This window comes from Heteronotia binoei, chromosome 1 (genome assembly GCF_032191835.1).
Source record: "Heteronotia binoei isolate CCM8104 ecotype False Entrance Well chromosome 1, APGP_CSIRO_Hbin_v1, whole genome shotgun sequence".
NCBI classification, from domain to species: domain Eukaryota; kingdom Metazoa; phylum Chordata; class Lepidosauria; order Squamata; family Gekkonidae; genus Heteronotia; species Heteronotia binoei.
In genome coordinates this window covers 163,382,490-163,396,032 of record NC_083223.1, presented here as the reverse complement: position 1 = coordinate 163,396,032, position 13,543 = coordinate 163,382,490, and the positions used below count along the sequence as shown (strand labels likewise).

Here is a 13,543-nt window from a genome sequence, read left to right as displayed (position 1 = left end):
GAGCTGCTGGATGGCCCAAGGGATGTTTGGGATGCACACTGAAAATCTCAGGTCTGTTTGCATCTTCCTTATCATCCCTATAGTGCTTGGGTTAACAGATGCCAAGCTCCATGCCCTCTGACACAGCATGGATCTTGCTTGCTTTCTTGTCTTACTTGGATTCGGAAAAAGGCAATGACACCATAAGGGATATGGCTCCTTAAACATATGGCTCAAGCTTTAACAGGATAGACAACAAAAGAACCATTAGGAAAGACCATCAAAGCATAAACAATGTTAATAAACCAAAATTAATTCAAAAAGACCCCTTTTTTTGTAGAATAATTCTAAAATATAATGGGTGGTCAAACAATCAAAACATGTAAAGTATATATTCACAGCAGATATTACAGATTAAAAAGTAACAATCATAGGGTAATTTGTCATTACACATCATTAAAACAATTAAAATTGTGTTAAAATACATACAAAGACATAAAAGCAGTAATTAAAACATTGGTCAGGATGGATGGATCACTGAGGGAACACCCAATGAAACAAAAAAAAACCCCTCTAGTGTAGGATGGCACCATAAGGAAACAGATGACTCTCCCTGGGGAGAGAGTTCCAGAACTTTGGTGCTATGACTGAAAAGGCCCACTCCTGGGATGCTTCCTGCATCTCAGAAAGAGGGGCACCTGAATGAGGACCTCCAAAATTGAATGTAGTGGCTGGGCAGGTTCTTAAGGGAGTAGGTGGTTCTTCAGGTATATTGGTCTCAAATCATACAAGGCTTTGAAGGTCAAGAGCAGCATCTTGAATTGTGCCCAGAAACAAAAAATTGGGAGCCAGTGTAGCTGAACCAAGACTGGAGTAATATAGTCCCTACAACTGACTCCAGTCAACATCCTGCTAGAGAAGTTCCCAAACACTTCTCAGTGACAGCTCCGTATAAAGCAAATTATATGGTAGGCTTATGGCCATGGCTCAGAAATCTGTTCTTGCCTATAGCTAGTTCAGCTAGACATATCTTGCCCACTCTGAGATTCAGAGTATAGGGTGGGATATAAATCCTATATCTTCTTCTTAAGAGGAAATAAAAAGGTGATATTGCACACATTTCTAGGAGGTAATTCCAAGTATAAGAGGCATTGTTTAGAGGAACAGGAGACCTTTAGATAACTAAGGAGCGAAGATCATGAGGAGAGATGTATTGGGGTATGAGAATGGAGAGACTTAACGGGGGGCATAATCCTGGAGCATGAGGAGTTATGTAGAGTTTTAGACCAGACGATAAATACTTGTTGGTTGTTGGAAAAGGGCATTTGAACTTGGATCCAGTTCTGATGACCTGATGATCCAGTCCTCATACTGACTACCAATCAGCACATCTGGATCTGTGAGCTAGGTGGAAGTGTATGTACCCACTCAACAAATCCTAGTTGGACATCACATAAAAATAGTGCCAGGGAAATGAACTTGTGATTTCACCACCACAACAACTGTTACATAACAAAAGGTTATGTTCTTGTGACTGACAATCTGGAGGCAAAGATGGACATATCTAAAACATTATGGATGCAGAGTAAGAGATCAGATCTTCAGCAGTGTTTTCTAGTATAAAAATCTGGAGTTTCTTCTGTACCTGCATGATATTCTTTCATTTGGGGAAAAGAGGTTTCTAGCCTTTGTAGCTGCAGAACAAAGTTTAAATATATATGCAGTTTCTGCATAAACCTCAGAAAAATGAGAAAGGCTGAATGGTGATTCTGGTGGTTTTCATTCTGCACAGCTTTCATTCCCTTCTTATGGCCACCAGTCCCTGTCCCAAGTATGATGCATTAATCTCAACTCTGAACAAGTGCTCGTTCACATGCTGGACACATGGACTGAACTGGACTGGACTCAACACATGCAGTATGGATGGAGAGGAGCTGGTATTTGCAGAACAGGTTCAGAGCTTGGAGGTGCTTCTGGACCCAGCTGGTACAGTGGCCAAGGCTATCTTCTATCAACTACATTTAGTTTGTCAATTCTCTCCTTTCTTACACTCAGCCACAGTGCTAACCCATGCTTTCGTAACTCCATGGTATGAATTTCTGTAACACACTCTTTGTTGGTGCCCTTTGTTGGACTGTCCTTGAGGACCATCTGGAAGACAACCTAGATCAAAATATGGCAATTTAATTACTGTCAATGGCTAGCCAATTGCCTATTCTAAAACAGCTGCATTTGCTACCAGTTAGTTTTTGATTGCTGGGCCCTAACCCTTTGCAGGACCTACATAACAAAAGGACTGTTTATTCCCATATGAACCCATGCACAAGCTACCATCCTTGGGCTACCACTGATTGACTGTTGTTACACTTCAAGTAGCCCCCTGGCAAGAACCATCTCCTGCCTTTTATTCAAACATAGCTTTCGCCAGGGAGGTAGGTTAGGCTGGCAGAATGACTGGCCCAAGATCACTCAGTGAGCTTCCATGGCATCAGTGGGAACTAGATCACTGGTCTCTGAGATCCTAGCCCAGCACTCTAGCTGGCTTGGACTGCAGGAATTTTTTTAGGGTGTGTGTGTGTGGGGGGGGGGGGTTATTTGCAGAGAAAGGAGCTCTAAATAAATAGATATTAAAAGGTTTTTTAAAAATTTGTGTATGTCTTCAATTGTGATTTATAGGCTGCATTGATCCATAAAGAAAGGAAAGATTTAATTTTTTTTTTTAAAAAATACAACATCTGCCAGTTTCTAAATCTGGCCATTGATGTACAGAAATTGACTGATTTCATCCCTGACCTAATTCCTTTGTATGCAATAAGTTTTGTACTTTGCAAAGATCCTCCTATTTTGCAGACTAATAAAGCAGTTATAAACAGGTAAATTCCATTGTATTGGAAGGGGGTTTCTCCTAAGAAAGTGTTTTTAGGATTGCAGACTAAAGCGCATAATAGGAGACTTCTTTGTGTGTGTGTGTGTGTCCTAAGGTCTATACTGTTGCAAGGTTGCAATAATAAGAAAAGAAAGGAGTGCCTCTGTGCATGTACAGAATGCCTGTTCTTCACCAGTGAGACAAGACACCTGCCATCAGCAGGCATTTCTGAACAGAAGGCATCCGTGCAGCTTCCAGTCAGCCTTGGGTTTCAGAAGTTAAGTACAGCTACAACATAAGCCATTTATGCAAATTGACCTCATTTCCCCCAGTGCAGCTCATTTGCAGAGTGGCGTGCTTCCAGGCGGAGGCAATTCTACATTTCCTCTGCCTTTTTCGGAGCCTGGATCCATCCTGCCCAAGTCACCGTCAAAGGCTGCTGCCGAAAACCGTTGGCGGACGCAGTTTCTTTGACTTGTTTTCGGCTGGTGAGACGAGTGAGTCGCCGCCGTCGCCAAGAAGAGAACGTTTGCAGTTGCTTGTGTTGGGGCGGCGGCGGCACCTTTGACGTTCCCTTTCCCCACGTGACAGTCGGCCTCGCTTCATTCCAGGCAGGGAGGGAGGTGCTGCTGCCTCCGCTTCTGCAAAGCTTTGGGGGAGTCGCGAGCTCAGGAGGAGCAGTGGCGTCGGAAAAGAGCCCTTTCCGCATTGTTTATGTGATGAACGAGCCTCGCTTCCTGCCGTCTGCTGCCGGCTGACAGAGTCCGCTCCAGGGGCCAGGCAGAAAGGAGGAAGAAAGCTGCCGCTGTGTAGTGAGTGACCTTGGCCCGGGAGGTAAATACAGGACGGCGGGAAGTGGAGAGAATGTTGCCCTCGCCGCTCCCGGTTCGCTCCGGCTGCATCTCTGTGTGAAGCTTGCCAAGGAGCCCAGCCGGGGCTGGGAAGGGGATGGCTGGTGGCGCTCGTGGCGCTGTCCGCGGTGCTGAAATCACAGGCAGAGTCTGCTTTCACTGCAGGGCAAAACAATCCCGCCTGCCATTTGCTGTGGAAAGACAGGCAGACAGACCTAACGCACGCTTCGAGAGCTGCGGAAACCAGGGAGAGAAATGAGAAGCGCTGGATGGAAGAGCTGTTGCGGCAAGGACGGGATATCGAGATATATCTTTAAAAAAATGTTTGGGCTTCGGCAGACGTCTCGATTCCCTGCAGGGGCCAGGGCCGCCTTTAGTTAGATCTGATTCTTCCACCTTCATGCCAAGAGTGAGGCACAGCATGCGCTGTTACTTGCGTTTGTGAAGCAACTGTTTAATTCCGGAGGAGTAAAGTGAGGGATTCAAAGCAAGGTTATTTAGAAAGACCCAGGCAGAGAAAAATGAGGCTATAATTTACGCTATGCAGATCACCTGTCTGTTGCAGAAGGAACCCTGTTTGGGCTTACTTGTTTAATGAGGGTCAGAAGTACCTTAACCTGTCAGCAAACAGTGATGAGAGAGTGTGGTCACCCCGCCCTTTCAAGGCTGGCACTTGGAGCAAAAGGTTTCCCAGTGGCCAAGTTTTTCCAGAGTATGGAAACAAGAATGGTCAGTAAAAAACTGCTTCATGCTTATGCTCTTTAGCATCCTGTTGAAGTCTTTCACATGGCAAGTCAGTTAATTCTAAACTAGGTTAGCGAAGTGTATTCCCTGACATATAGGCAGGGAGAAGATGAGTAAATATAAAGGGGCACCTAGTACTTTGTCCCAGTGCTCCACATTGGGTGTGTGTTTGCGTGTGTGGATTTTCACAGGGACTAGTGAAAATGGCTATGAGAAAAAGTCAAAGCCCTTAATTATCCATGTGGGAAGAAGACCAGCAAAATCTTAGTCTTGGCTGAGGTAACTTTTTCTGTTTGTTTTGTTTACAGGGGCAAATTGCTCTACAAAAGATTTGTCAAGGAATCAAACCACTGAGACATGGCACAAGGAAATAATTATGGGCAGAGCAGCAATGGGGTGGTTGATGAATCTCCAAACATGTTGGTGTACAGAAAGGTAGGGAATTTCCAAATACTTGGACAGTCTTTGCCAATGAAATGGTTTTTATAATGCTCCAGGGCAGCATTATTGTGTATCACTACTTATCAGTCCTTTTATACTGCTTAAACTTTTCCTGCATAGTTTATTCCACTGTTGCAGATAATGGAAGGGGGGAAAGAACTTTGAGATCAAAGTCACTTTTCATCTGTTTTGGATATGAAATTATAGCAATCTGTTGTCATAACACTGAAAGCAAAATTGGTATGTGAAAATAGGATTATTGATTTTTCCCCCTCTGGTGCATGCTCATGTTCCTGTATGTGCATGCACACACACAAACATATATATAGGGAGAACTTTTGGAATTATCACTGTATGTGTCTGTGCCTTCCATTTAAAACTGACCAAAGATATGAAAAGTGTTTGAACTAAACATGGGATATTATTAACAGAAAAAGTATTTAATTCTGGTCCGATTGAAGACTATGTATTTGAAATTAGTCCTTTTCCTTTGTACTTCCTGGAGGAAAAACAGGTGTTACTATTGCGCCATTTCCCTTAATATTCCCATTTGAAATGAGAGGAATTTCTACAAGATCAAAGCTACTGCATCTCCTATTCATTTTGACTTGAAGTGTCCTGACAGGATTGTGCGTTTAATCTACCAATAGATTTTCTAGCAGTGTGATTTAAGAGTAATGCTGTCATGAAGCAAACATTCTGTATCAGTGATTAATGTTATTTATATGATGCATTTTGAGTAGAGATGTTGCATAGGGAGTTTTAGTGGATTTGGGCTGTAAAAATCTTTGTCTTTGATTTGGAAATTCTTGTTTAGACTTTTTGGATATAGAATTTCAGTGATTTTGAAAAATATTTGTTCCATATTATTCTAGTTGAATTAAAAGCATTTAATATAATAGTCTTACATTTATTATAGTCATGTTGGAGGTTTTGAAATTGTAATCATTACAAACATGTGGCTATAGAACATGTTCAATATTAATTAAAACATCTGTAATCATGTTATTATTTTATAAAAAGACTAGACATGAAAAGTAAAAGACTAGTGGTAGCAAAGAACAAACTGCACGTGGAATTTCCAAAATGTTGCTTTAGGCTGGGCTGCATGATCACTGTGGTTTGTAGTTTCATAAGTAAGTGTTGCAAAATATTGCACCTATGCTTTAATATGGTTTGTGTACCAACCCAAACACATTCCCAAAGTAATGTCTTCAAAATCATTGGTTATAGTGGATTAGTAACGATGGATCAGCAATTTCCATTTCCCTTAGTATGCAAGTGCCTAATACTAATTTCTTAAGTGTATTCATATTGTAGGTGGAAAACATCAATGGAAACCAATTTAGCCTAATAAATGCTTATACTTGACAGTGGTGACTATATTTATAATTAAACATATTCATGAAAATTTATTGTTTTGCAAGTATTATGCAAAGAGAGATAATATACAGCTTAGTCTACTTGTGAACTTGCAAATAATATTTTAATATACTAAACACACACCAGAGTTATGATTTTATGATGTTATTTAACATAACAAATGCAATAAGTAGGGCATGGGAGCAAATGATTTCAAAAGAAAATTTCCATTGTGCTTCATAGCATTAAAGTCAGATGTTGGAGATTCCCCCCCCCCCTCCCAATGAAGGTTTTTGTTTTGGCAGAAAGATTTCAGAAGTGCCTGATGTGTATTAGGGAGCATAATTATGGAGTTAATTTCTTAGATTTCTGTGTAATATTACCAGTGATTCATACTTAGTGCTGGTGTTGTGATATATCTTTGCAGTTCTCACTAAAGTTGCTATGTGACACCTGCAGAACTAGACAGAAGCAGTATCGGTTCCCTTAAAAATGCCTCATGATCTGTTTCAATATATGTGGTACTAGAAGGTATCTAAGGAGTAAATAGCCAAATAAAGCCTGCTGATTATACTTTGAAAGCATATTGTTTTCTGACAAGGACCAAATGATATTGCTATTCATATGATGAGATGAAGGTATAATATCTCTGTCTGGAACATAATAATGTGAGAATGTAGGAGCCAATGCACATATTATGTAGCATGAGATTGGCTGAAGTAATAACATTGCAAGCGAGGGGTTTGATTGACATACAAGGCTATCCAATTTCTTGCTTCCACCTGAAACTGGTTTGCAGAGAAAGGGATAGGAAGTTATGTCAAGGTTAATCAAGGAGACAAAAAATGGTGTTAATGTGTTGCATGAGCAAATCTGTCAGCTATCACACGTTGACTACTAAGTGTGGTTTATGAAGGATCTCATTGCCAATTTGATATTATTCAGGCAGAAATACAGTTTCTGCAAACTGCATTCTGACCTAAAATGAAGCCACTGTCCTTACTAAAGAGATTTTAATAAGCTATATTTAATCCATGATGCCTTAGGATAAAAAACTATTTTTTTTCTAAGGACCCAAGTACTACAAAAGATGGCTATTCAACCTTCTTTGTCTTTTCCAGTGATTTTATTCAACACAATCAATCAATGCATACATACATATATTGACGATCTGGTTCAGTGGTAGTTGTAACCTGGAAGATATTGTAGATAGGATCTTTATGAAATAGAACCACTTGTATGGAATATAGCTACTGCTTCCTTTCAAGCTCCTTGGATACTGTGGGGCAAAATAGCTGTACCAGAGACAGCTCTGCACTTATATATGTGGAATTTCTCACACAGGAAGAGGATTTTAGAGTCTGATTTCAATAGCAAGAAAAGTGGCTCACAGGTAAGGAATACAAAATTCTTATGTCCATGCAGCCCTCCCCACATGTAACTTTTCTCCCAGCAGAATTAGTTCTTAGAAACTGGCTGCAGACAGAAGTTTTTCAGAGGTAACCCTTGCAGAGAGGTACTAGATTCCTCATTGATTTTTGTTTTTACAGTTAAACATCTATCCTCCTCACTAAATGTGATTAGGCAGATCTGGATATAGAGAGTTGTTACTATTCCCATCAAGTCTAGTTTAGCGCTAAATTGGCAGATAAGCTTTGCTATCAATACAATTGGTGCTTCCTGACAGTCATTGCTCAGTATCTATGACACAAACATTAACTATGTTCCTGCTGTTTCACTTTTGCCTCATCTGTATTCATAGTAACCTGCTGGTTTATTGGCTATTTTCTCACCTGCACAGTAGATCAGGGAACTTGTGTAGTTTGTATCAAATTCATAGAATCAAAGAGTTGGAAGGGGCCATACAGGCCATCTAATCCAACACCCTGCTTAATTCAGGATCAGCCCGCTCTAGAGCATTCCTGACAAGTGTTTGTCCAGCCACTGCATAAAGACTGCCAGTGAGGGGGAGCTCACCACCTTCCTAGGTAGCTGATTCCATTGCTGAATAACTCTTACTGCAAAAAGATTTTCCTAATAGCCAGCCAGTACTTCTCTGCCCTTAATTTAAACCCACTATTGCAAGTCCTATCCTGTGTTGCCAACAGGAACAGCTCCCTGCCTTCTGCTAAGCAATAGCCCTTCAAATACTTAAAGAGAGCAAACATGTCTCCCCCTCAACCTTCTCTCCTCCTGACTGAGCATTCCCAAGCCCCTCAGCATTTCCTCATGGGGCTTGATCTCCAGGCCCCTGATCATTCTCATTGCTCTCCTCTGTACCCACTCCATTCTATCCACATCCTTTTTGAAGTAAGGCCTCCAGAACTGCACACAATACCCCAGCGTGACCAATGCAGTGTACAGTGGAACTATGACATCTTGTGATTTGGATGTTATGCCTATGTTGATATACCCCAAAGATCACATTAGCCTTCTCTGTTGCTGCATCACTCTGGCTGCTCATATTTAACATAGGGTCCACCCATACCCCAAGATCTTGTACACTCACACTGCTACCCAGAAGTGTATCCCCCATCCAGTATGTGTGTTGCTCATTTTTGTTACCCAGATATAGAATTTGTCGCTTATCCTTGTTAAATTCCATCTTGTTCACATCCACTCACTTTTCCAGCATGTTCAGATCTCATTGAATTCTATCTCTATCTTCTGGTGTGTTTGCTGCTCTTCTCAGTTTGGGGTCATCTGTAAATTTAATGAGTAGCCCCTCCACATCCTTATTCAGATCATTGATAAAAATATTGAAAAGTGCCAAAGTTAATTTGCATGCATTAGTACAGAGGTGACCAGCCTCTGCATCCCTGAGAACTAAGCTGTATTCCAAAGAGTGTTCCAAGACGGCGAAGTGTGTTCTGCCATTGAATCAAACTCTCCATGCATGGTTAGACTCTATGGTTAAGCTGGCACTACAAAAGACTTTATATGCATTCAGTAAGGGCTGTGGCCATTGCTCACTGGCCCAGTGTTGCACAATGCTTAGAATGCTGGACTAAGACTAAGGAGATATTGATTAAAATCCTTATTTGCCATGATGCTCACTGGGTGACTTTGGACCAGTTTCTCTCTCAAATCTTAACTCATCTCCATGTGAGATTAAAAAGGAGGGTAGAACTAAGAATGTTGCCTTGAGCTGCCCAAAGGAACAGGAATAAAAATGTACTAAATAAATATTGGCTACAAACTCTGACAAGAGCAGTAACATTAAATTATATAATATATCTCTTGTAACAACAATTTTGGTTTCCTTAAAGTAAATCTGTGGGCAGAATTTCTTCTTACAGTGACTGAAATTTGGTAAAACCACTGCTGGAGATCAGATAACAATATTTTTCAGGCTGCCTCTGGCATCCCTGGTGTAGGGAACATCCCCTGTAGTTTTCAGCTTTGCCTGAGCAGAAGTTACTATGCCATCTGTAAATTCTATTGGAGCAGTTATTGCTACATCCGCAGATGCATATTGAATGATGCACATAGTATTCGGGGTATGAAAGAAGATCTAAGCCTTCCTTCTGGTGTGCAGAATGATATTTTATTGATGCTGAATTTAGGCAGGCCCTTTGAAGCTTTTAGCTCCCAGTAGAACTGAACTATTTTGTGTTACTGGTACACATTGCTTTTCTAACACATATACTTGACAAGCCACTAAAAGAGAAATGTAGAAACCCTGGAGTGTTTGCAGCTTAAATTAAGCTTTCAGAGATAACAATCAGATCAAGAATAATTGCCTTAAAAATCTGGGGTAGCCTTTTCCCAAATTTCAAGGGATTTAGAGCTGATATTTGTCATCAACCCTTGTAGGGTAGCCATTACATGCACTGCAACAGAAAATGCCTAGCTAAACTAGCTTTTAAATATATAAACACCTAATTAGATGAGAGGACTGATCAAAGCTACCAATACTTTCAAGCAGAGGTCAGTAGGGCAATATAAGAATCATGTTAATGGATGTCCCACTTCTTATGTTATCATAGTTAGCTACACTGGGCACTGTTCTAAGGTGGTAGGATAGTTTTTAAAGGCAGGTCTACTCAGAAGCAAGTCTCTTTTTATTCAGCATTGCTTACTCCCAGGAAAGTGCTTTTAAGTCAGATTACAGTCTAAACATTTTGAATTAACTAAATAATGAAATAAAACAATGCACTGAACAGGACAGGCGACATGGCACAGTAGTTGAACACTGGCTTCACAGGTAAAAGGCCTTAACCATGGCATTGCCAGTTAAATATTTCTTGGGCAACAGGGCAGGAAAAGGTCAAGTAGAGTCACCAACAGTGAGGGAAGATGCAACTAGCTTAGTGGTTAGACATACCATCAGGATGCTTCATACTTTCACAAATATTATTTCAACCACAGGTTTATATAAAAACATACTGTTGCTAATGCTTATTTGAATTTGTATTTGAAAAGGAAGCAGTGGAGGCTGATAATACTTAGTCCTTGCCTTTCATTGGTTCAGTCCCTCCTTGTGCTTTCCCTCCATGTCCTCCACTCAAAGGGCAGAAACACAGAGTATCTTGCAATGCACGTTACCAGACCAGCCTGCATCTGCTTGGGTTTTCATTCCATGCTTATGGAATCTGTCAGCTGCAGTTGTCCCCATCCCTTGCACCAAGTCTGCTGCATCCCATTTTGGGCTAGCAAAAAGTCATCACTTTGGAAAATGCCACATTATATACTTTTTATACCAAATCTCAAGATGTTTTCATGCTGGGATACTTGTGTCTTGAGGGTAAGCTTTTTCTTAAAATAGAATGCCAGCTGTATTACTTTTTACAGTTGCCATCCTAATTATGAAATAACATTTGTCACATAGCTGGTGCTGGCCTACATTTGGGGAAAGTAGATACTGTCATGCCAGTATCCTGTGGCAGATATGAACATATCAAAAGTATTTGTTTTATTTCCTACTCAACTTATTCTAGTCAGCATTTTCTCCAGGTGTATTGGACAAAATATTTTAAACTGTATTTTTAAACTGCTAAGAACAGCTGTTTCTGTGACTAGACTACAAACTACAAAGATATTATACCTATAACCTGTATTTAAACCTATAATATTTCAACAAGGAACCATTTCTGTGGCTCCTGATGAGACTCCCAATTTTTATTGCTGCATTCATGGTAATAAGAAAAGAACAAGGGTAAATTGTTATTGTATTTTCTTCTCTGGTGTTGATTTAAGCTGGCCTTTTGCTTTATTATAATGTCAGAAATGTTGACCGCTGTTTTACAGTTTTGTTTGCTGCCCTACTGACTGTTCAAGCATCTCCAATCAAGCGTCAGATTCTTTAATTGCAGGGCTAACCTCCAGTGACTCATTAACAGTATCATTGTTGATGATGACCTTGATTCATAGTATTTGGTGCTACTGAATGCTTTGGCCACAGCAAATTCAGCAAAGAACAAGGCGGTGTATAAGCACATTGAAATGACGAGGTGTGATTGTACTTTATTGTGTGCTGGAATAGGGCCTAAGAGTAATTCCTTATCAGTGCCAATCATCTGAGTTAAAATGGCTAGGTGTTTTAATATTTACAATCAGCCATTAGAAGAATTAAGTTTTAGGGTAGGCTTAAAACATACTGACCATCACCGATGCACAGAGTATCAAAATATTGCTTGATATTTGATTTTATTTATTTTTGAGACTTATATCCCACCCTACCCTGCAAGCAGTCTCAGGTTGGTTTACAACATACAATCCAATAAAATTGGTAGCAAAATGAGGGTTGTTGAGATGTAGCAGACTGTGGGATATTTTGCCTTTCATGAAGCATGTCTGTGGCTGTGACTTATGTTTTGGGGGTCCAGTTATGACCCAGATGACTGGCATTGCTTTCCTTATGATCATGCTACCAGGACATTAGCATCTCAGCCCAGAATCCTCTGGGAATTAGGTGATTCCCTAAGAGCCATTCACCAACCATTGGCTCTTACAAAGTTGTCAGTTAAGTCAGGTGCCCCATTACTGAGAAAGGCCACTGGAACCATCAGACTAGCTGACAGGTTGCCTATCTTCCTGTCTGCTTCAGTGACTTGCTGGCTCTTGGGTCTGAGCATCTGGATACAGCAGAGCTGCTAATTTTAGTTTTGCACCTTGTATGTTCCTGTAGGAGACCTTCATATAAACAGAGAGCTCCATGGTTATTGTTGTAGGTTCCTTTATAGACAGATGTATTCTGTTTATAAAGGAGTTCATAGGAGTGAACCCAGTAATTTGGCAGCTGCTACATCTGTCTCATTTTTGGGGCAGCCAAAGTGCAGAATTCTCAGTTCATTGAGGAGATCATCATCTGAGGCTTCATAACTCATTGAGAAGAAGGTGCAACTGTATAGCAAGACTAAGCATAATTATCAGAGTAGATCTTTTTGTAGCGCCCACCAAACTGCTTTTAACCGTTACCAAACTGTATTAATGCTGAAAGCTGTATGTGTATTTTTGGGAAACTAGGCCAATACTTTTCAAAACTTTGTTTGGTCACCAATGTTACGATAGCATCCTAGTGGATAATAAATGGGACCAGGGCACAGAAAACTTACTTTGTCAGATCTGCCTAATTTAAAATAATTTTGTGAGCTGCTTAATATGAGTCCCTTTAGCATATTTTACAGCTTTGGCAGTGACATTCTTGGCTTTGTGACTATAAAAAGGTATTAATTTCACAAAATGACGCACATATTTATAACAATCTGAGGCACTTTTTTTGTATGAAGTATTCATTTATGTTTACATGAGCTGGGAACATTTCTGAAATATTCAGCTTGTTCATATTAAGAATTTTGTTGTCCACCCCAACATTATTTTAAAACAATTAGCTAATTGAACCCTTACTAAGTCTTGATTTTCACAGTATCTAGTACTTATATAAGAACTATCTGGTAGCTTTATGTATACATGTACTGACCAAAGGGTCCATTAAGTTTGGGAATATGTAGTTTAATTTGGGCTATCATCAGTACATAGTGATGATGTGAGAAATCCTATCCATCTATCTACAGAGTAAATGTGAAAGAGAAGAGAGTAGCATGTGGATGTATTTTGTAGTCAAGTCAGAATTGTTTCTGTGGTTTTTTTGGTGTGTGGTTATTGTTGTATAACTAAGGTACTGGTGTTTTTGACTGGCCATGAACAGGCAATTCAGATCTTTTTACGAACCAGAAAAATACCCCAGGTTTGCAGAAAAACCTGAAATCTTTTCTTTAAAAAAACCCAACAACTTGGGGGGTTACCCCCCCCCCTCCAAGCAATACCTGTACCCTTAAGAAATGAATTCCCTCAGTGG

General features: G+C 40.3%; 1 protein-coding gene across 9 annotated transcripts in view; it reads left to right on the top strand.

The window, feature by feature from the left end:
• The first annotated feature begins 3,368 nt into the window (after window positions 1-3,368).
• RGS7 (regulator of G protein signaling 7) overlaps window positions 3,369-13,543 on the top strand; it is a 376,996-nt gene continuing 366,821 nt past the window's right edge. For 4 of the 9 annotated variants that reach the window (XM_060243417.1, XM_060243443.1, XM_060243460.1 and 1 more), the window contains exons 1-2: window positions 3,370-3,679; window positions 4,749-4,875. In XM_060243417.1, coding sequence (XP_060099400.1) covers window positions 4,798-4,875 — 78 coding nt within the window. In that variant the 5' untranslated portion in view covers window positions 3,370-3,679; window positions 4,749-4,797. Of the gene's footprint in view, window positions 3,680-3,970; window positions 4,106-4,748; window positions 4,876-13,543 lie in introns of those variants that run through there. The other 5 variants (XM_060243399.1, XM_060243434.1, XM_060243426.1 and 2 more) reach the window with 3 other exon arrangements.